Here is a 21,210-nt window from a genome sequence, read left to right on the forward strand (position 1 = left end):
ACATATTTAAAACTTCTATTCTCCCACTAACCACTGAAACAAGTCACATGTCCAGACAGTATCAGTGGGGTGGGGAAGTTATCTTCTTGGTTAAGAGGGAGAGAATATTTGCTGAATGATGGTTTAATCTATCATATAAATTCTCTTAGTTTTCACTCTTGACTCTTACTACTGAGAGGTTCATTTGGGAGAGTTGAGGGACACACAAATTAAGTCTGATAGAAAATAGGTCTAGATTTCAGAGGGTCTTGAAGGCAATTTCCAGCAGCTTATGTTTGATTCTTTGAGTAATACTGAGCCATCATAAGAACTTGAGCAGGGGACTGAGTTTTTGTCTTGTTTTTTTGAGTCACCCTTCAAGATTATAATGCAGAGCTCTCACATCTTTATTCTGTCACTTCTGTGGGTGACACAGTACTGAGTGTAGGAGTGAGATGACCCTCAATAAGAAAATTTGGTTCTGGTAGCCTAAGAGGAAGGAGAGAAGAGATAGAGACTGACTTTCCTGCAAAGACGGAATTTACAGGATTCATCTGTCATTTTTATTGGCCAGTCTTATTCTGGATGAGCTGGTTGAACATCCATAATACAATGACTATAACTTTTGACCCTCCTACAGATAGATTGAAATTTAAACAAAATTCCTCAGATGTTTTTGTTGAATTGGCAAGCCTAGGCAGGCATTAGACATTTTCTCTTCTTTATCTGAAATTTTAGGCACCATAAATAACCTTCTTTGCTCTTTATTTGATGATCAGCCATACTGAGGGCAATTTTTGCAGATCTGAAGTTGGCAGGATTCTCAAAGTTTTTGTCCATTCCCAGATTAGTGCCAAGACATCCAGTTTTCAGGGATCTTGTTTCATCTTTGGTCTGTTTTAGGTATAGAATAGGGACCTTCTACAGAGTATTTCCAGTTGTTTATACGGTTGCTTTTCTCTTTGAAGTAATAGCAGTGTTTTGCTCCTGAATATTCCATCTCCACACTCCAGCTTGTACTGGGCCTTTAAGTGTAAATCCTTATCTACGTGTGAGGTGAAGTGCAAGGGTCTTCGCAGCAGTACCCACACAGGCTGTGGTTCAGGAGTGACTCCCGGAGTGTTTCATGCTGACAGAAATAATGGAGGGGATTTTAGAGAGATCAGATTTTAATGCATTATCATTTCATTTAGCAAGGGAAAGTGTCTTTATCTGGAACTGTTGTAGTAAACTTGAAACCATAAAACTCAGCAGCCAGAACTTATTGAAAGCCCAGTGGGTATTTTCCTTGTTGTCATTCATTCCGTCTTTTTAGATTTTGTTTCTGTCTTTGTATTTCTTTGTAAATAATGTCTCCTTCCTTGGCACAGGGTGACTAAGGAAGTGGATGCTACATCTAAAGAGGCCAAATCCTTCTTCAAGCAAAATGAGAAAGAAAAACCACAGGCTCATTTCCCTTCAACTCTGCCGTCACTCCCTGCTGGGTCTGGGTGAGTATCTCGGTCCGGGCCCAAGTGCACGGGGCGCGCCGGAGAAGCCGTTTTCGGTGTAAGGACCCGCTTTGACTGTGGCTGTCGTGACTCCTTTCCTGAGAGAAGTTACGCTGCTGCTCTGCCTTTGCTGAAATGTTTGCCAAATGGAAAATGCAAAGGGAAATTAGCCATAGGTCTCATTTTATATCGGCCTGAAAAAAGTGCTGATTTACAGTGTGGATCACAGGGCTGAACACAGTAAACTTTACATTTAAGAAATAATTTTTAAATGAAAATTTCCGCAGTTCTTCAGAACATCTAATGAAGATTTGGGTTGAGTGCTCTTATCCCCCAAGGACCTCAAAGGAACATTAATAAGGTCAAAGCTGATTCACAAATAATTCTATTAACACATTTTCAGGAACTTAATAGTCTTTCTTCTTTCATATTTTCCATAGTACTTGAGTTATTTTTAGCTGAAGACTAGAATAGAATTATTTCTCTTTAGAGAAAATAAGCAATCCCTTTCTTCCTTTGTGTGAGACATAAAGCCTCAAAGTAAATATGAGAAGCCAGGGCGCTAGCCTGCAGAGAGGTGAACACGGACCACACCCCCTAGGTAGACTGATCACCTGCTGACTCCTGTGGGGAACTCTGTGTCCCTAAGGTTTTTAGGATAGAAAAGTCACCTACAGGGGCTTCTGTGACCCATCTGTCAGAGTTTGCCACATCTTCCTTCCTTATCCAAGCATACTTATGGCATTGCAGTGAATAATAAAGATTTTTGGGGTTTTTATTTTTACATTGAAAAAAAATATCATTGGTTTTCCTATCAGATTATGAGCTTTTCTAGGACAGGCCTTTCTCATCTCTGCAGCTCTGACCCTAAATAACACTTCGTTACACCGGTGTGCTCAGCAGGGTTACTGTTTGCCCAGAAGCAGACCCCAAGACATAGGTTGGAGTGCAAGTCATTAATGTGAGAGGTGACTGCAGGAAGCCCCAGGGAGGGAGATGAAAGGAGGTGGGAAGGAAGCCAGCGCAGGGGCAGGGTGCTTTACGTAGCAGGTAGCTGCTGGTGGTGGCTAGTACTCAGTCCTGCTGGGGAACTCAGAGAGGCGGTGAAGAACGCCAAGGCTGGGCTATTTATCCTCTCACTCTGCCGGCACTGGCTCAGCTGCTTCCGCCTGTGCTCAGTCCTCAGTCCTCAGTCCTCAGGCAGGGAGCTGCAGGTGCTTCAGTGAGGCGCTGCTTCTCAGGGTGTGCCATGGCGGTGCGTGCGAGGACTGCAGCGGGAGCCGTGTCCGCACCTGCGCCCTGCTCTGTGTTTGCTTCTTAACTCCAAGTATGTCTTGACCCCTGATGTGATTAGGTGGCAGAAGTCATGTAGTAGCTACACAGAAGGCAGATAATTGAATGCTTGCTGCCACAGTGGAAATGAAAGCAGCGTGGAAGGGCAAGAGTAATGTGAACAAAGGTCTCCAGGCCTGGCTCAGAAGTTTTTAAGCTGTGGTTTACAGTCAGCATTTAAAAGAAATGAAATAGAATAAAAATATTATACTGCATCACAAAGTAAGAGTAAATATTGTTTCAGTACATTTTTATTTCAGATATTGATGTGGTTGTCACAAAATAAACTATTTTGAGTGAGGGTTGAGATTTTTAAAGTGAGGTTGTAGGCTGAAACAACATGTTTTTAGTCTCATAATCATCATATTGTTTGAAAGGGATTCTCTTCAGACCAGTAGCTTTCAAACTTTATTGACTGACACTCCTAGTAAGGAAAACATTTTATAGTGTGCCCTAGTATACCCATAAATATAGGTATGTAAGAAAAAGAAATAAAAAGTCGGTGAAATAATATTTTCCTTTACTATATATGATAAACTCTGATTTTCTGTCTTAAATTATTATGTTGAGTATGTGTTATTTTTTTGAAATGTTAGGACTCACTGAATTGAAGTCATAATATGCTACAATCTGAATTCGAAAAAATACTGCTTTAGACTATGTATGGAATTAGCCTCTGTAGGCTTTTACTGAGTTACCAGACTTGTATCTGGTATTGTTAAATAATGTCTTTTGCAATTATTAAAAGTGTTATGGTGAAGATTACCTCTAGATTAAGTGCCAGATAGATGTAAAGGCAAGCATTCTTCTACCTTAGGTTTCTAGCGTGGTTTCCTCTAGCATAATTTTCACTTCTAGCCTCCTTGGCTATTTCTTAACCCTTTGGAGGAAGCTATGGCTGATCTGAGAGATACAAACAAACTCTTTTCTTAAATATTGTTACATATATCAGATGCATAGGTTCAAAGTCACGATTAGCTGCACATTTGTGTGTGACTAATGCTAAGCCCTGATGTTTAAGCCATCAGTTTGGTTATAACACGTGTTTCCTAAGTGTATGTGATAATGCGATAGTAAATTGTATCTGAGCGATAACGTGAACTCCAAAGTCAGTGTTGGTATAGTTTTTTGTGTGTGTGCTTGTGAACTTAGACATCAGTTCTGTGTATTTTTTTCCATTTACCATTGAAAATGGCAGGAAAAATATATCAATTCAATAATCCAAGAGATGTTGAAGAATTTCAGCAAACGCTACTAGAGTTGCTTATCAAAATATTTTTGCACCCAGGCTGGTGTGGCTCAGTGGATTGAGTGCTGGCCTGCAAACCAAAAGGTCGCCAGTTGATTCCCAGTCAGGGGCACATGCCTGGGTTGCAGGCCAGGTCCCTAGTTGGGGGTGTGTGAGAGGCAACCAGTCAATGTATCTCTCGCACATTGATGTTTCTCTTCCTCTCTTTCTCCCTCCCTTCCCCTCTCTCTAAAAAATAAATAAATAAAATATTTTTAAAAACCCTCAACAGCCTTATTTAATAAAGTTTAAAGTAAAGAAAACATTTTTGCAAGTATTGTGAAAAGTATGCCTTGAGCATAGCAATATTGTTTGCAATGACTGTTGCAAAGGTTTTGCAAAGCCAGCTATTGAAAATTTTGGTTAATTAATGTTAAAAACATTTTTTGGTTGTATTTTTAGCAATATCCATCTTTCCATTATTTGAAAAGAAAAGTTTTTATTCTTTATGTTTTTTATATTTCTTTGTTTAATAATTTCTAGATTGTAACTGAAAATAAATAAAAATCATGTATTTTATTATAGAAATATAATAAATGCAAATTTGCAGGTTAAAAAATTTTTTTTTTGCATTTCAGTGCATACTAGTAATGAATGTATCTCTCGGATACATGCGACCTATGCTGAAATTACTTTTTTACCACAACCTCCACAGGGTTAAAATAATTTGTATTGATACTTAGAGATTCTACTTGGAACCTATATGTTTCAGAAAATGCTGTGTTACTACGATTATGAAGATAACTAGAGGAGGGAGAAGTGGCAGCTTAACAAGGTCAGCTTGTCTAAGTCACTAAGTCACTCACATAGAAAGATGGCTGCATTTTGTAACCATGCCTTCCTTTCTTAAAAAGAGCTAATAGCCCTTTTAGGAAGAAATCTGCAGGGACGATATCTATATTAAGGAGACTGGGCAGGAAACAGGTGGCTTCCTCAAATTAGGATACTTTGAGGATAGTTTAATAACACACAGAATGATGAGAAGCCATAGGGATAGGAACAGTGCGGTGTCTACAGGGTTGGTAATAATGAGGCTCCATCGCCACCCTTCGACCTGAAGGGACAAGAGGGGGCACAGTTATGGCAGATAGAGAGGGTCTCCTGACAGGGGCTCAGACCTTCACTTGAGTGATGGATCCTCCAGGGGAAGCCAGGGAAATAAATACCCAGATCTCCCATTACTCCCTCCCTATCTCCCAACTCTTGCCAGGATGCTCCATTGACCACTGAGTCTTCTAAATTTTATTTTTTTTTTTAATTTATTGATTTTTAGATAGAGTGAGAGAAACTTCAGTTTGTTGTTCTACTTATTTATGCATTCATTGGTTGACTGACCACTGAGTCTTGTGAAAGAAAAAAATTAACACTTGTTAAAACAGTAAGGAAGACTTACTTAATGAAGATGAAGACTACCACAATAGGTCAAAGAGATCAGGCTCAACTCTGAATACAGTCAAGACAGCTGGGGATTCATAGCCAAGCAGCAGAGTGAGAGGGGGCAGGGTCAGTGGATGGAATATGACTAAAAGGAGACATGGGGTGGGGGGTTCTTGCTGAAGGCAAGCTAGGAATTACACATCAAAGGTGTTGAGGGGCTTGATCAGATAATGAAACTGATCGGATATTGAGAATGGTAAATTCTCTTTAAACTGGCTTTGCAGGATCCTTGCTAAACCTGGGATATGCAAGCCCAGCAAGGGCAGAGACCAAGACTGAGGCATAGTCGCAAAGAGAGCTCAAAGTTGCCTGACTACCGTTTGACCCGGAAGAGCCTTTTGTCCGTACAGGACAGCACCTGGGGCAGAGAGCAGCACAGAGGACTTAGAGGGAATCTGGAGGGGCAGCTGATGAAAATATCTTGCAGTAGATTAATGAACTGCTGACTTCCTTATAAAGCAGTGAAGTGAAATGTAATCAAAATCAGTTTTTTTGAAAACTATAATGGAATGTAACATCACAAGATTATGTCTGCCTGAGTAAAAAAACCCTCCCAGAGTTGTACATGAAAGTGGGGACTCATTGAATTATGCAGTGTACTTTGAATTTCTGAATAAATCTAGAAGATGATGCTCAAGGTTGGCATGATTGGTTGTTTTTCTTGTTTTGTTTTTGGCATCTCAAGGAGCTTCTACAGCTGTAATTGTGCTTGAGAAAAGACAGGGTCAGGAGGAATTCAGCTGATCTGGGGTGTTTACTAAGTGGGCACATTTTATCAGTGCCAACATTAGCATCTGCTGCAGGCTGCACGTGCACGGTATGGAAAGTCTTTTCAGGGGAAAAGACCTATGGGAATAATCCAATTTATTTAAAAAAATTATTCTAGTCTTTTTTCCACAGACTTTTCATTTTCATTTTTGGAGTTGCTTCAGTTTATAGAAATTGTCCAGCAGAAACACTTTATTTATTTATTTTCCTTCTCTCTAAACAGATTTAAGCAATACAGGAAAACCAGAGCAACAGGGTGAAACGTCCTGTCCCACATCCTTTGCTAGCAAATGAGAACAGATTCACAGGAGCAAATGTTTATAACTGAAAATGCATTTCCTTTGCATGTTTAAAATAGCACACTGCTTAGGCTATAAAAAGCCAAAGTTTATGCTTTGGGAATGGAATAAACCAAACATCCAATTTTAATTAGAGGCCCAAATTAGAGATGACAAGAAGCACTCTCTACATTTGGTAGTAGGAAGTACAATGCTCAGTGTGTATAAATTTCCCGTAGTTATGTTACTCTAAACTCTTGATCCACTTCTCCCCCCACCCCCCAACTCTTTTTTGAGATGCCAAAAAAAAAAAAAAAAACCCACTGCCATCCACCCTCATTACCAGTATGGCTGCCCACTTACATCCAGCTTCCCCCTGTATTTGTGGGTATCTGGCTGGTCAGCCTTCAGCCCCACTCTTACTTACTACTTGCTTTCAGCCCTGCATTTACTACTTATCCTTATTCCAGCAGTGGACTACTAGTGGACTCTTAGTCTCATTGATGCTTATAATCCTAGCCATAGACATTCACTTATTTAATTAAGGACTTATTATTTAGTTACCTCTTTATACAGGTTTGGGCAAAAGTAGGTTGAATTACCATCCATCATTACCTAAAAGATAAATCATAAGTAAGGATACAACATAACAGTAATATGACACATACAAATAAATAATACAATTATTAAATAATAATACAAGAATACACTCTGTGTTTTGTGTACTCACAACTGTAAGCCTACTGTTGCTCACTCCTGTAGATTGGGATTGACCTAAATAAAAGGGTGGTAGGGGGCTTTATTGTTAAGTCTCAAGCAGTATCATGGGTGGTAATCAGTTCAGCAATGTTTGCTCCAAAGATAGGAGAGAATTAATCACAGTGTCATAATAAAAATAGAAGACCCAGACTAAAGACTTGAGAAGACAGTAATAATGCCTGACTTTTTGAAGTTTGTTAATATTCAACCTAATGACCAATCAGTTCCCAGGAAACTAATTTGTGCAACACAGTCTTCCTGTCCAAGCAGTTAATCTGATCTTTCCCAAACTCCCCGGGCATGAGTTAATGACTTTGTTGGCATTTTAAAGTTTCTAATTTTTTTGATATATGTAGTCTTTCGATAGAGAGCATTGAATATTTCACTTAAAGTAACAAAAATCTGATATTGTCACAATATTAGGTAGAACTATTTCTAATTTTTAATCGGAAGCTTTTATTATGATGATCAATTAGACCTCTGACCTATGTTAAATTTTTTAAGCTCTTTTATTTTTAAAGGAGTTGCTTTCACGTTGAGAAGAACATTTCAAAGCTAATATAGTTCAAAGCTAATATAGTATTTACATCAACAACAGAAAAAGACAAACTACAATCTGACTTTACCTTCTGGTTTGATGCTCTCATGAAATGCCTGGTCAGTTGGCATGTGTGTGTCTGTCTGTGCCTGGTGAATAGATGTAGTTGGCCCTTGAACAATGCAAGGTTAGGAGTGTTGAGTGCTCAGGAAGAAAATGTGAGCGTAACTTAAATTTGCCCTCTGCATATGCAGATTCCCAACTCCAGTTGCCCCTTGAACAATGTAGGTTTAAACTGCATGGGTCAATTGAAAAAATTCATGTATAAGTGGACCCCCACAGTTCAAACCCACATTGTTCAAGGTTCAGCTGAACATGTTGAGATTAGCCTTAGAGAATGGCCATTCCAGAAAGAGGGAAATCAGCTTGAAATCATTTTCAATAGACTATATGTCATGAGTGAGAGCTTATTGGTAATTGTAATAATTAAGATAATTAGAAGAAAGTGGATATTCCAGAAGATGTAGCCTATGATATTTTTTGGACTGTAGTCTTAATGAGAACAAATGGTATTTGCAAATTTAATAATTTAAGATGTGCTTTTTTCCCCCTCTCTAAAAACAGCTTCAATTTCACAGTTCATTGGCTTTTAGCTTATTCATTCAGTGCATTCATAAAGCTATGCAGCCACAATTAATTTTTATCACCCCCAAAAGAAACGCACTCACTCTTCACTTGCATCCCCATCTCTCTTTCCCTGTTCTAGGCAATTTTTAATCTATCTTTGGTGTCTAGATTTGCCTATTTTGGACATTTCACATACATGGAAACGTACAATATTTTTAATCCTTTTGTTTGGCTGCGTTGACTTAGCATAATGTCCTCAGGGTTCATTCATGTGTCTGTGCTTCATTCATTATGGCCAAATAATATTTTCTGTATGAATATACGACATTTCGTAGTATATTAGTTGATGGACATAGGTTTGTTTTCACTTTTGGTTATTATGAATAATACATCTATGAACATTCCTATACAAATTTTTGAATGTACATGAATTTTTATTTCCTTTGGGTACATACCTGGATATAGAATTACTGGGTTGTAGGGTAACTCAGATATGGGCTTAAATAGAAGAATGAACCATAAAAGAAAAATCTAGGAGTATTAGTTACCAAGGGATGGGTGACTTGGGTACCTAGATATCTCCCACCATGATTTCTTTGAAGCATGTGCAGTTCTATATGTAAGTTCCCCTTTAATGATAAAGTTTCCCTTTAATGGTCAGATCAATTTCCTTTCGGAACCAGTATGTTCTTTAGATTGAATATCAGACACATTATCTTCTCACACTGCAGGTTAAACATTTCTTTACCTTTATTAAAAAAGACGAAATAGCTTCTGTTGACAACTTAACCAAATTTAAGACACAGTGCTACGTGTATTATTTCAGGGTTCTAGTCCAGATCCAAATGAGACCAAAGCCTGGGCTCTCGGCCACTGTGCCACACAGCCACTCTTTCTTATCCTCCTAATCAGCCTTGTCTGTTAAAAAGCATCTTTCTTTAGCTTTATAGTTGATGAAGGACTCTTTGAAAGCTATTTTGTATTTCGTTATTTTTGGAGGAAGTGAGATGACCATTTCCTCCCTTTTCCTTTGTAAGCCTTTTCTCCATTAACCTTGGCCAGTCCAGGTTTCCTCTATTTTAGTCTCATTCCTATCTCATGAAATTTAAAGGGCTGGCATGATTTAAAAATTGAGTTCCAGTTATGTTTGTACATTGGTAATCTTTTAATAGCCAACAAGGAAGCTGCGGACAAGATGTGCTCAGCCGGGGAACCATGGCTGTTGCTGTTCCTGTATGGTAACGAACTCCTATTGAGGTCTAAATCCCACATGGCAGGCAGCACAGTGAGGGTGTGGCCAGGGGAGTCAGACAGGCGACATTCTTACCCGTTTTATGTTAAGTGCTTCTCTTCTGGCAGCCATTTGTTCCAGGATAGGACTAAGCTAGAAATAGCTTTGAAGAGGATGCTTCAAGGAGTTAGTGCAGCAAATGGAAATGACTGATTCTGGCAGCCTTGGTGGTACTGCTGTTATCTTGTTTATGAGCTCCAGAATGATGTGCTTTGTCGTGGGGCAAGATTTTTACTTCATGTTCTTCAATGGATGCTAAACTCTGTTTCATTTGATTTTAATTTATTATTAACTTGCTTTTTAATATATACTTCTACAGGTCTTACAGGTACAGAGTAAATGGATTTGAAATTAAAATTAAATAATTCTTTAAAGATTTCCCCCTGAGTAGTTGGAATATATTGAATTCATTAAAGGCGATCTTGTTCTCATTTACATTCTTGATTTGAGGAGATTGTTCCAGGCAAAGCTGGTAACTCAAAGAATTATGGAGAGACTAGTGATATTCTTTTGTTGTTGTTGTTGTTGTTGGGGCCGGGGACAATATTTGACATTTGACTCAAGCAATGAAGTGCATGCCAATGTGAGCATCTCAGTGAGATCCCAAACATAGAAAAGCTTTCAAAGCAAAAACTTTTTTCATTTATGGTCACCAGGATAGGGTAACCTTTGTCAATTTAGACTGAATATTTACAGCAAATACTATGAACCTAGTAAGTGTCTCTACTGGTTTTCAAGGTTGCCTGGAGTTGAACATGTTCTGGTGTTCTTAGAAAATCCGATGAGAGAGACTATTGCACAGTGCAGCCTTTTCCCTTTGACCTTAGCCTTAAGTTATAGTGCCAACAAGTTCCAAGAATCTGAGTCTAAGAGCCAGGTGCCTATATCTGTTATAAACTTTTAAAACTTTATTTTGCTATATTTCTATACACTTGATTGTACCAAATTTTTCTTGGTGTGAATTATGAGTTGGTAAAGTGCTTTGGGCACATCTTGGGAATGCAGGGAAGAACAGAAAGAATAGGTAGCTGAAGTTATGACATTCACAAAGTTTATTCAGTATGATAAAAGGAAATTGATTTAAAAAATTTTTTTTAATTCCCCAATACCCCCTACCCCCTTTTCCCCCTCCACCAAGCGCCTGGCCACCTTTGCCATGTTGTTGTCTGTGTCCATGGCCTTGACATATATGCATATATGTACTTTAGCTGATCTCTTCCAGCACCCCCACCCCCTCCCTTCTGGGATCTATCAGTCTGTTCCATGTGTCCATGCCTCAGGTTTTATCTTGCTCATCAGTTTATTTTGTTCATTAGATTAACAGGAAATAGGCTTAGAAACAAGGATATGGAGGTTTCCATTTAAAGTCAAAATTGTGATGCTCTAGGAATGAAACGGAAATATTTCGTTTCACTAATGAAATCACTGAATTTCACTAATTTATTGATTTAATTGTTGCATGTGTTTTAGCTTCTCTTTGTGTACACTAGAGGGCAGAATCCTCCCTGAAAAGATGGCTGGTCTTTGGCAAGATTCCAGGAACTTGAAGCATTAGCAAGGTTTGGTATATGAATGCTGCACATTCTTTTGTGGCTAATTAGTCTCTTGGTATGAGAGGTCTGTGAGCTATACAATTTATACATTTTTCTTTTATTAGAATTTGTTTTGTTCTCAACTCTACCATTGTGTTTAGAAAGTAAAGATGATTTTTCTTTCCTCATTTTTTTCTTTGATATGCAAAGCTTTTATTGTTGTTTTTGTTTTTTTATTGCAAATAGGAAAGTAAAAAATGACCCATAGTCCCGCCACTTAGAATTTTTCAGAAAGCAGGCAGTGAAATTTTCTTGCTGCCTGCCTTTTCTTCATTCCCAGCCCTGGAGACAAATTGTTGTTAACTGGTTATCAGTTTTGTGCAGATTTTTCTTTACTCTCTGCTAATGTATTATAATCATATATACATTAAAACAAAAATGAAGTCATCCTATGTTAGTCTGCAAACTGAAGTTTTACTTAACAGCCTGTCTTGGGCATCTTTCCAGGCTCAGCATAAACCTCCATTTTTTGATGGCTGCCTGGCATTTCATTGTGTGAATAGTCTCTATTTGAGTAACCATTCCTTTATTGGACATGTTTCCCAACTTTTACAGTTATGAGTAATTCTGTAATAATTCTTTGCGCACATTTTTTATGTTCCTGTGCTATTATTTCTGGAGGATAGATTCTTAGAAGTATGATTATTGGGTCATCAGATGTGTGTGCACCATACGTCCGAACTGAGGTTGCCAATCGGGGAATACTGATTGGAATCTGTCCATTGTTGCTGAGAGCCCATTTCTGCACTGTTACCAGCAGTCATCAGGGTTTTCTCCACAATCACTAAGTTAACTGGATCGTCCAAAGGCTAGTTTGAGTTGTGGCTTAAAATTTCCCCTCTGAAAACCTGTACCAAAAGCATACTTCTTTTAAGAATTAAACTGATGCTACATTTTTGTGCACTTGTCAAGTGTGACAGAAAGAACAAGATTTTGGGTATTGCCTGTAGATAGTCTCCATCCTGTATCAAATCATCAGAGTTAATTCTCAGTCATTTAAGAATTGAGGTAAAAATCTGTTTTATAAACCCTGAGAGGAATCGTGAGCCAGTTTAGGGATTGTATAGGTTCTCTCTCAGGTCCTCAGTGTTGGAAGTTCCTATGTATTTCCAAATGTTTAAGCATCAGCCCTGGCTGGTGTGGCTCAGGGGATTGAGTGCTAGCCTGCGAACCAAATGTTTAAGTATCAGTGAAGAATGTCATTTGTCCAAAGCATAACAATCAATGATTCTTATGTTCTGATCAGGTCTTTGGGTTTTTTTAAAGATTTATTTATTTATTTTTAGAGAGAAGGGAAGGGAGGGAGAAAGAGAGAGAAAGAACCATCGATGTGAGAGAGACTGGTTGCCTCTCTCATACTCCTTGACTGCGAGACCAGATCCACAACCCAGGCATGTGCCCTGCCCAGGAGTCTGGCATGCGACCCTTTGCTTTGAGGGACAGTGCTCCAGCCGAGCCATACTTGTCAGGGCTCTGCTCAGGTTTTAATACAAGTATCTTGCTGCCATTTCATGGGAGGTTTTGATTATACATAAAAATTCATATTGGGAAAAATTTTAATTGGGATTGGGAATTTTTCTTATGGGAGAGGCTGAGCAGCTACGTTCTAATTATTTTTGTCAGGGATTGAAAAGCGGGCTGACCCGATGTCTGACATTTACTGTGTTCAGTTACTTAGCCCTGGATTCTTGCCCAAACCCTGTCACCCAAGGGAACCTGTCACCCTGAAATAGTTTTAAACTTTTAAACTAGGTTGATACTTCCATATCATTGAGAAAATGGAAGAGCTGAACAAGTCTTCATCTTTGGATCTAGTAATTCTGGGTGCATATGACATGAAAAAAGTGACAGCCTTTTGGTTATGAGTCTTTCTTTGACTTTGAAATGTGGAACGATTTCAATGGCTGCTAATTTGAGAATAAGCAGGAAAAGCCCATTCTTTGCATTGACTTCAGCTTTAAATTGGGATCCTTTATCCCCAGCTCCATGTGAGGGGGGGTGCACTTTAGAAAGCAGGAACCGAAGGAGGAGGGTTTTCTCCACAGTCCGATAAGTCAGAGTGTAACATAATTTATGTGAATCAGAAGTGAGAATTAGGAAGATCCAAGGAATACCACGTACCAAACACTCTTGATCTTGGTCTTTTGTGTAGTATAACTAGCTTCAAGGAAAAGATTTGAGGAAAACTTCCCTTTTGAACAGTAACCACACACATCGTGCCTGCGTCCCAGCCATGTTTCTGTGTTGTGCTGTGGGTTAACTAAATCCAAGTTTTTGTTATAATTTTAGGAAGTCATTCTGATTTAGCTCATATTGGACTAGTCTGAACCTCATTTTCTCAGTCTTCATGTGGTGAAGCCAGCTTTCCTATTGAACTCACTTGGGTCAGCTGTGTGCTTTACACTATAAGAATGAGCCAGGCAGGATTTCAGTTCTGTGAAGGCTTAGATTATGACGTACCTGTCTTTATGAAGTTGGAGTTATATTTTTTTAAACTCCTTTGACATAGGACTTTGTTTAACACGATAGTGAAAGCAAAGGATCATTGTTTTCCAGGTGTAGAAGAGAAAGCCTGTTGATGAAGGCTATTATTTTCCTTAACACTTTATCAATCACTGAGCACATTGGTTGGCAATGGAAAATGGGACACAACTTCTTTCTCCCAATATGATATGTCATCGAATTACAATACACTGCCTCTGGACACCCCTTTCTGGTAAGACGGGTACATCCCTGAGCCCTCTACTGCCATGTTTTCTGTATTTGTTTAGAGTTTTCCTAAGGTTCACAGGCCTCTTCTCTTTGTGCATTTAATAATAGCATTCATCTTCTCCGGCAGCTTTAGCCATCTCTTCTGTGTTGGTGATTTTCTGCTCTGTCCTTCTAGTACTGCCTCTCTCCTGAGCTCCAGACCCATGTTTTGCACCGCTTGCTAGAAGCGTTCTCTGAATCCCTTTAACACCACATTGGTCCACCATTTAATTCATTATCTCTTAAATTCTCCCATTTTACAAAGCTGAAGAAACACAGCCTATGAAACAAAGTAGCTTGTCTGGGAGAGAGAGCCCGGACTAGAATCTGAGGCCTCTTTCTAATCTGGTCCTCATCGCTGGGCCAAACTGCTGGCGTATCACTGGGGGAAAACAACAAACCACCACTATTCCCTCAGTCACTCAGCCTTAGTGCCGTCTTCAATTCTTTCCTTCCCTGCCTGATCCTCTCCCTACCCAACTGCCTGATCCGTTAATTCCTTTTAATTTCCCCTTCAAAATGTCTATAAACACTGATTTATATTCTTCTCCTCTCTCATCTCTCCCTCTTTCCTGCGTATTTCATCTTCATTCCCACTGCCTATATTCTGGGTCTTACTTTGAAGCATCTGTCTTCATGTAATTGGGATATTTTTTTGTCTTTTGATAGGCTTGGACTGTTGTAATTTCCTAAATTGCTTACACCCTATAGTCCCTCTTCTATATCCACCCTACAGGCCACTGCTGGGATAATTTGGCAGAGATTTAATTTAGATCGCATCACTTGCTCAAAAATTTGATCTTTGTTGCCTACTTTAAGTTCAAATTCTTTAGCCTGATAATAATGAACACCATACTTTAGCTCCAGCCAACTTTACACCTTTTTCTGAGTTACTTTATTTGACAGCCAGAAAGGAGTTCTTTCCCTTATTCCACCATCTTTCTGTGCTGCTATAATAGTGTGCACACATGTCCTGGCTGATGCTCTCAAGAGTATCAGCAGTGCCAAAAAGAGAGGCACATGCCAATTTAATTTCAATAACTAAGTTTTCTATTTTTTAAAATTCTAGTTAGCTGGTTTTCAAATCTGCTTGTTCTTTTTCCGTAGAATCTTATTCTTATGGTTTTGTGGTTTTCTCTTATATTTGTAATTTTAAGTATGCTTCCTTTATGGTTGCTTTCTGATGGTTCTTTTATCAGAAGTTCTTGGTGTTCTAAAGCTGTCTTTATTTGTTGATTTTCTTATAGTAGATTGTTTCCTATTGTGTTTAGTAATATTTTTACTTCCTTTAAACAAGATTTTATCTATGGAGTGATCTCATGTGGCCCGCAGTGAAGTTGTATTTCTCTAAAGTGAAGATGAATTTCCTTCTTCTAGATGCCCTGGCTTGGGCTAATTTTTATGTTAATTTCTTGCTTTGTAGTTCCTGGAACATTCAGGTATTATAATTGAAATAATTCTGAGCCACAAATTCATGTGGTAACAGGCCAAGGGTACCTACCAGTTGTCAGGAGATACTTTTTTCCATCTATACCCTACAGCCCAAGCAGAGAGAAGCTTTCTAATCTGCTTCCTGGGCTGTTAGGTGAATGTTTTCTCTTCTGTCCTCTCCCTGAGGATGCATAGACTTTCCACTTTATTGAGGGTTTTAGTTCTAAGTTTCCCCCTTCTTATAAGCCTCAGACCAGTCCTGTTGTTATGTGGATAACAAAGCCCAGGTCAGAAGTTATTGAAACTTCTTCCCCTACCTCCTCACCCCTTGTAGCCATTATATCAGCTCCTGTGCTGCTTCTGTGGTTTTCAGTTCATTTTCTGAACCTGGCACCCTGAGGGTTCTCTTTCTGTCTTGTGAGTTTAACTGCATGTTTACAATAACTTTTGGTATATTTTATCAAATATTTCTAGGTCTTTATCTGGAAAATAGAGGTTTATGTTAAACCTCTGTCTTGCCTGGAACCAGTTCATCATGAGCTCGTTAAGGGCAGATATCCTATATTGTTCTTTAGCGTCTTTCTGTACAACTAGTACAGAGTTGTTCATTACATATGATTAATTTGAAGTGACATGAAAGAAACATTTCTGACCACTCTGAGCATAGGAAGGAATACCCAGTACCCTTTAAAAATACATTTAATGACTTATTTTTCACATCTGATATGAATTGCTGCTTCTTGTAAGACGATTTTCACCACTAAAATACCGTATTTCTTAAATGTCTGGTGCTTTTCTTCTCTCTTTTAGGCTGTTTACATTGTTCCCTTTGTTGGTTTTCCTTATTCTGTTTAGAAACAGAAATCCTGGAAATATTTTTTTGGTTGGATCTCTAAAATACACTTAAGTTTTCTTATATGAAATTCCCTCACGATCATATCCGTTTACTTGACACTCCACTCAGCTCCATCTTAATGTTTATTTAAAAAATCTTTACCCCCCATTATTGTGAACCTTCTTTTTGTCTAGTGTCTGACCTTCTTAGAGAGCTTCAAAAGCCTCATAGATGCTACCCTTTATGGGAGGCAAGGAGCAGAAAATTCAAAACCTTTGATTTCCCAGCCTCTTTTGTAAGTAGTTTTCGGTCAGGAACCTTGGCTTCATGAATCAGACATGCACCCAGGATTCTGAGCCCAGGGCCAGGGAGGCAGAGGCAGGGAACTCCAAAAATCCTGGGCCCGTGTAGGGTGCTGCCTGCAACGTGTGCATGACAGCCATGCCAGCAGCATCCTCACCTGCCTGGGTCCGATTTGGGGCCATTGTGTTTGGCCTACGAACTTGGTTCTTGAGTCCTCCTGAATTTTGTGAGTAACCCAAAACCTTTTTGTAAATTGAGCCCTTTACTTTTGAGAGATTATAGACTTACATGCAGTTGTATAATGTAATACAGAGAGATTCCTGAACCAGTTTTCCCCCCGTGGTGACATCTTACAATATCACAGCCAAGATAATGACATTGATACAATCAAGGCAAGAGAACATTTCCAGTCCACTAGGGTTGCTCGTGGTGCTTCTGTAACCACACCCACTTTCCTCCCATCCCCAGCTCTGGCAACCAACTAACATGTTCTCTGTTTCTGTAATTTTGTCATTTCAAGAACGATAAATAAATAGAAGCATATGGTCTATAACCTTTCAGGTGGCCCTTTCTCACTCTGTGTAGCAGTAGTTTGTCCCTCTTTATTACTGACTCCTTTTCCGTGGTACTGACTTGCCACCATTCATTTCACCATTCATTCATTGAAGGCTACCTGTATTGTTTCCAGTTTGGGGCCATTACAAATAAAGTGTTATAAATATTTGTGTACAGGTTTTTGTGTGAACATAAGTTTTCTATTTCTGCTATGACAAATTATGAGAAACTTAGCTGCTTATACAGCATAAGTTTATTGTCTCACAATTTTGTAAATCATCAGAATTTCAACATGGGTCTCACTGCTGAAATCAAAGCAGTCTAAGTTCCTAGTGTTTATAGGACTAAGGTCCTCATTTTCTTGCTGTCAGCTAAGGACTATTCCCAGCTTCTAGAGACTATTCCCGTTCTTCAGCTCATGCATGACCCCCTTCAAATGTCAAAGCCAACAACTGGTTGATTCCCTCTCAAGCCATGAATCTCTACTCCTTCCATCTAGTTTCTCTGACCCGGCTGAGAAGGGTTCTGTGCTTTGAAGAACTCCTGTGATTAGATCAGGCCCAATGAGATAATTTAGGATAATCTCCCCCATTTCAAGTTCCATTCCCATAACCACATCTGCACAATCCTCTCTGCCGTGTAAGGTAACTAATATACAGATTCTAGAGGGATAGGGAGGCATTAATCTGCTTACCACAATTAAAATTTCATTTCTCAGAGATAAGTTCTCTGAGGGGGGTGGAATTGCTGGGTTATTTGGTAGCTGCATGGATAGTTCTTAAAAGAAACTGCCAACCTTTTCTAGAGGAACTGTGCCATTTTACTTTTTTACCTGCAATGTATAAGGGATCCAATTTTTCATTCTCACTATTTTTTATTTTAGCCATTCTGGTAGGTATGTAGTGATACTTCTTTATGATTTTAATTTATATTTTCACAAGGGCTAGTGGTATTAAGTATCTTTTCTTGTGCAGTTTTACCATCTATATATCCTATTTGGTGAAATGACTGTTCATGTCTTTTGCCCATTTTCTAATTGAATCAGTTGATTCATACCTAATATATTTTAAATTTTCTTTTGAGTGATTATAGATGGAATTGTATTTTTAATTTCAGTGTTCGCCTGTTCATTGCCAATAAATAGAAATATAATAGATTTCTGTATGTTTACCTTATATCCTGCAGCCTTGCTCAACTTACACGTTAGTTCCAGAATTTTTATTTTCTTAGGCTCCTTCGGATTTTCTGCATAGATAAGTATTGCAAATAGAGAATGTTTTATTCTTTTTTGATTTGTATGTTTTTTTTCCTTTTCTTGCTTTTTTGCTTTGGCTCAAACTTCTGGCACTATGTTGAATAAAAACAGTGAGAGTGAACATCTTCGCTTGTTCCCGGTCTTAGGGAGAAACATTCAGTTAACCTGCAGTTAGCTGTAGGTTTGTCAAATGTTTTTTTCTGTATAGATTGCTATAGTTGGGTGATTTGTTTCCTTTTAGCTTGATAATATGATGATTACATTTATTTTTTTAAATAGCTTTGTTGAGATATAATTCACATGCCAAATAAATTCACCCATTTAAAATGTACAATTCAGTAGTTTTTGGTATATTCACAGTTTTACAAACATCACCATAATCAATTTCAGACCGTTTTTATCTTCCCAAAAAGAAATCTTGCATCCATTAGCTGTCATTCCCCATTTTCCTCGCCCCGCCCCCGCCCCCGCCCCCGGCCTGGGCAACCTCCAGTCTATTTCTTTCTCTATGGAATTGTTCATTCTGGACATTTTATATAAATGGAATGTACAATATGCAGTTCTTTTTGTCAGGCTTTTTTCACTCACCATAGTGTTTTTGAGGTTCATCAGTGATGTAGAATATTTTAGTACTTTTTATTGCCATATAATAGTCCATTGTATGGATATCTTCATCAGTTGAAAGTCATTCAAGTTGTTTCCTCCTTTTGGCTAGTATGGCTAATGCTGTGACCATTTGTGTATGTACGAGTATTTCTGTGGACACGTGTGTTTCTTTCTCTTGGGTGGGAAGGAGTGGAATTGCTTGATCATATGGTAAGTTTTTAACTGAGGAACTGCCGGACTGTTTTCCACAGCGGTTGGTTGCACTGTAGGAGGGCTCTAATTTCCCCGTGTCCTCATCAACACTTGCCATTACCCTTTTTGGTCATAGCCATCCTAGTTCTGTGTCTCGGTTTTGATTTGCATTCCCCTGGAGGCTAATTATGTTGATCACCTTTTTATGGGCTTGTTGGCTATTTGTGTATCTTTTTTGGAGAAATGTCTTTTCAGATCCTTTCCCCATTTTAAATTGGATTGTCTTTTTATTATTAAGCTGTAAGAGTGCTTTATATATTCTAAGTACAAGTTCCTTATCAGATGCATGATTTATAAATTTTTTTCTCACTATGTGTGGGTTATCTTTTCACTTTCTTGATCATGTGTCCTTTGCAGCACAATTTTTTTTAATTTTGATGAGAGCCAATTACTCTTTTATTTTTTTGATCATTTGTGCTTTTGGTGTCATATCTAAGAAACTATTGCCTAACCCAAGGTTAATCCAAATATTAACCCTTATGTTTACTTCCAAAAATTTTATAGTTTTAGTGCTCACATTTAAATCTTTATTTGGAGTTAATTTTTTTTGTATGTAGTTTGATGGAGGAGTCCAGCTTCCTTCTTTTACATGTGGATATCCTCTTACTCCAGCACAATTTTTTAAATTGACTTTATTAGGGTGACGTTGATTAATAAAATTATGCAGGTTTCAGAGGTACAATTCTATAATTAGGCAAGATTTTTGAAAAAAACTATTCTTCTCCCATTGAATTGTCTTGGTGACCTTTGTAAAAAATCAATTAACCTTAACTAGGTTTATTTCTGCACTTTCAATTAATCTACATGTGTATCCTTTTGCCAGTATTCATTGATTAATTTTCTTCAAATACTGAACCAACTTTTCACCTCTTGAATAAACCCAACTTGGTCATGGTATGTAGTGCTTTTTATGTATTGTTGACTTTTATTTGCTAATATTTGTTAAGTATTGCATTTATATTTATGAGGGATGTTGGTATTATTTGTATGTTTGTTTTACTATCTTTGTCTGGTTTTGGTATCAGACAGTGCTAACTTCATGAAATGAACTGCAAAGTGTCTGCTTCTTTTTTACTTCTTGAGGACATTGTGTAAAATTGAAGTTAATTCTTGTTTAAACTTTGGTAGGATTCTCCCATGAAACCATCTAGGCCTGGAGATTTCCTTTTTCAGGGAGTTTTTAAATTACAAATTTTATTTCCTTAATAGTTTTAGGGTTAATAAAATTATCTAATTTATAGAGGGTGCTGTGGTAGTTTGTGTTTTTTGAGGAATTGGCCCATTTTGTCTTACGTTAACTTTATGTGTGTAGGGTTCTTTGTAGCATTCTTTTATTACTCCTACAATGTCTGCAAGGTTTGTAGTGATAACCCATTTTTCTCCTGATATTGGTAATTTATGTCTACTCTCTTTTTGGCCAGTTTTGCTAAAGGTTTATTGATTTTATTGCTCTTCTCAAAGAAGTAGGTCTTTTATTTCATTGATTTTTTTCTCTGTTGTATTTCTGTTTTCAATTCATTGATTTCTCCTCATTATTATTTCCTTACTTCTGTTTATTTTGACTATATACAGGGTCCTGCACAAATAATGCCCCTTTTTTTCATTACAAGATCATAAGCATGTAAATCTGCAACTTAACAATAGCACACTCAAGCACACCATATAAATTATAGGTGAAATGTTCAAGTTAAAACTATAAATTATCACATGTATATTAGTACCCCACCAACCACACTCAAGCAGGCATTACTTCTGCCAGACCCTGTATATTGATCTTCTTTTACTAGGTTCTTGAGGTGGGAGCCTGGATGTTTTTATTGGAAACTTTTCCTCTTTATATAAT

At 38.1% G+C, this 21,210-nt stretch overlaps 1 protein-coding gene across 1 annotated transcript in view; it reads left to right on the forward strand.

Moving 5' to 3' along the window:
* The window catches only part of CFDP1 (craniofacial development protein 1), a 103,975-nt gene that overhangs the window by 21,783 nt on the left and 60,982 nt on the right, over positions 1 to 21,210 (forward strand). The window contains exon 5 of the mRNA XM_054579175.1: positions 1,350 to 1,469. Coding sequence (XP_054435150.1) covers positions 1,350 to 1,469 — 120 coding nt within the window. The remainder of the gene's footprint in view (positions 1 to 1,349; positions 1,470 to 21,210) is intronic.

This window comes from Pteronotus mesoamericanus, unplaced genomic scaffold, assembly GCF_021234165.1.
Source record: "Pteronotus mesoamericanus isolate MK-2021 breed Mesoamerican mustached bat unplaced genomic scaffold, CSHL_Meso_final contig_52, whole genome shotgun sequence".
Lineage (NCBI taxonomy): Eukaryota > Metazoa > Chordata > Mammalia > Chiroptera > Mormoopidae > Pteronotus > Pteronotus mesoamericanus.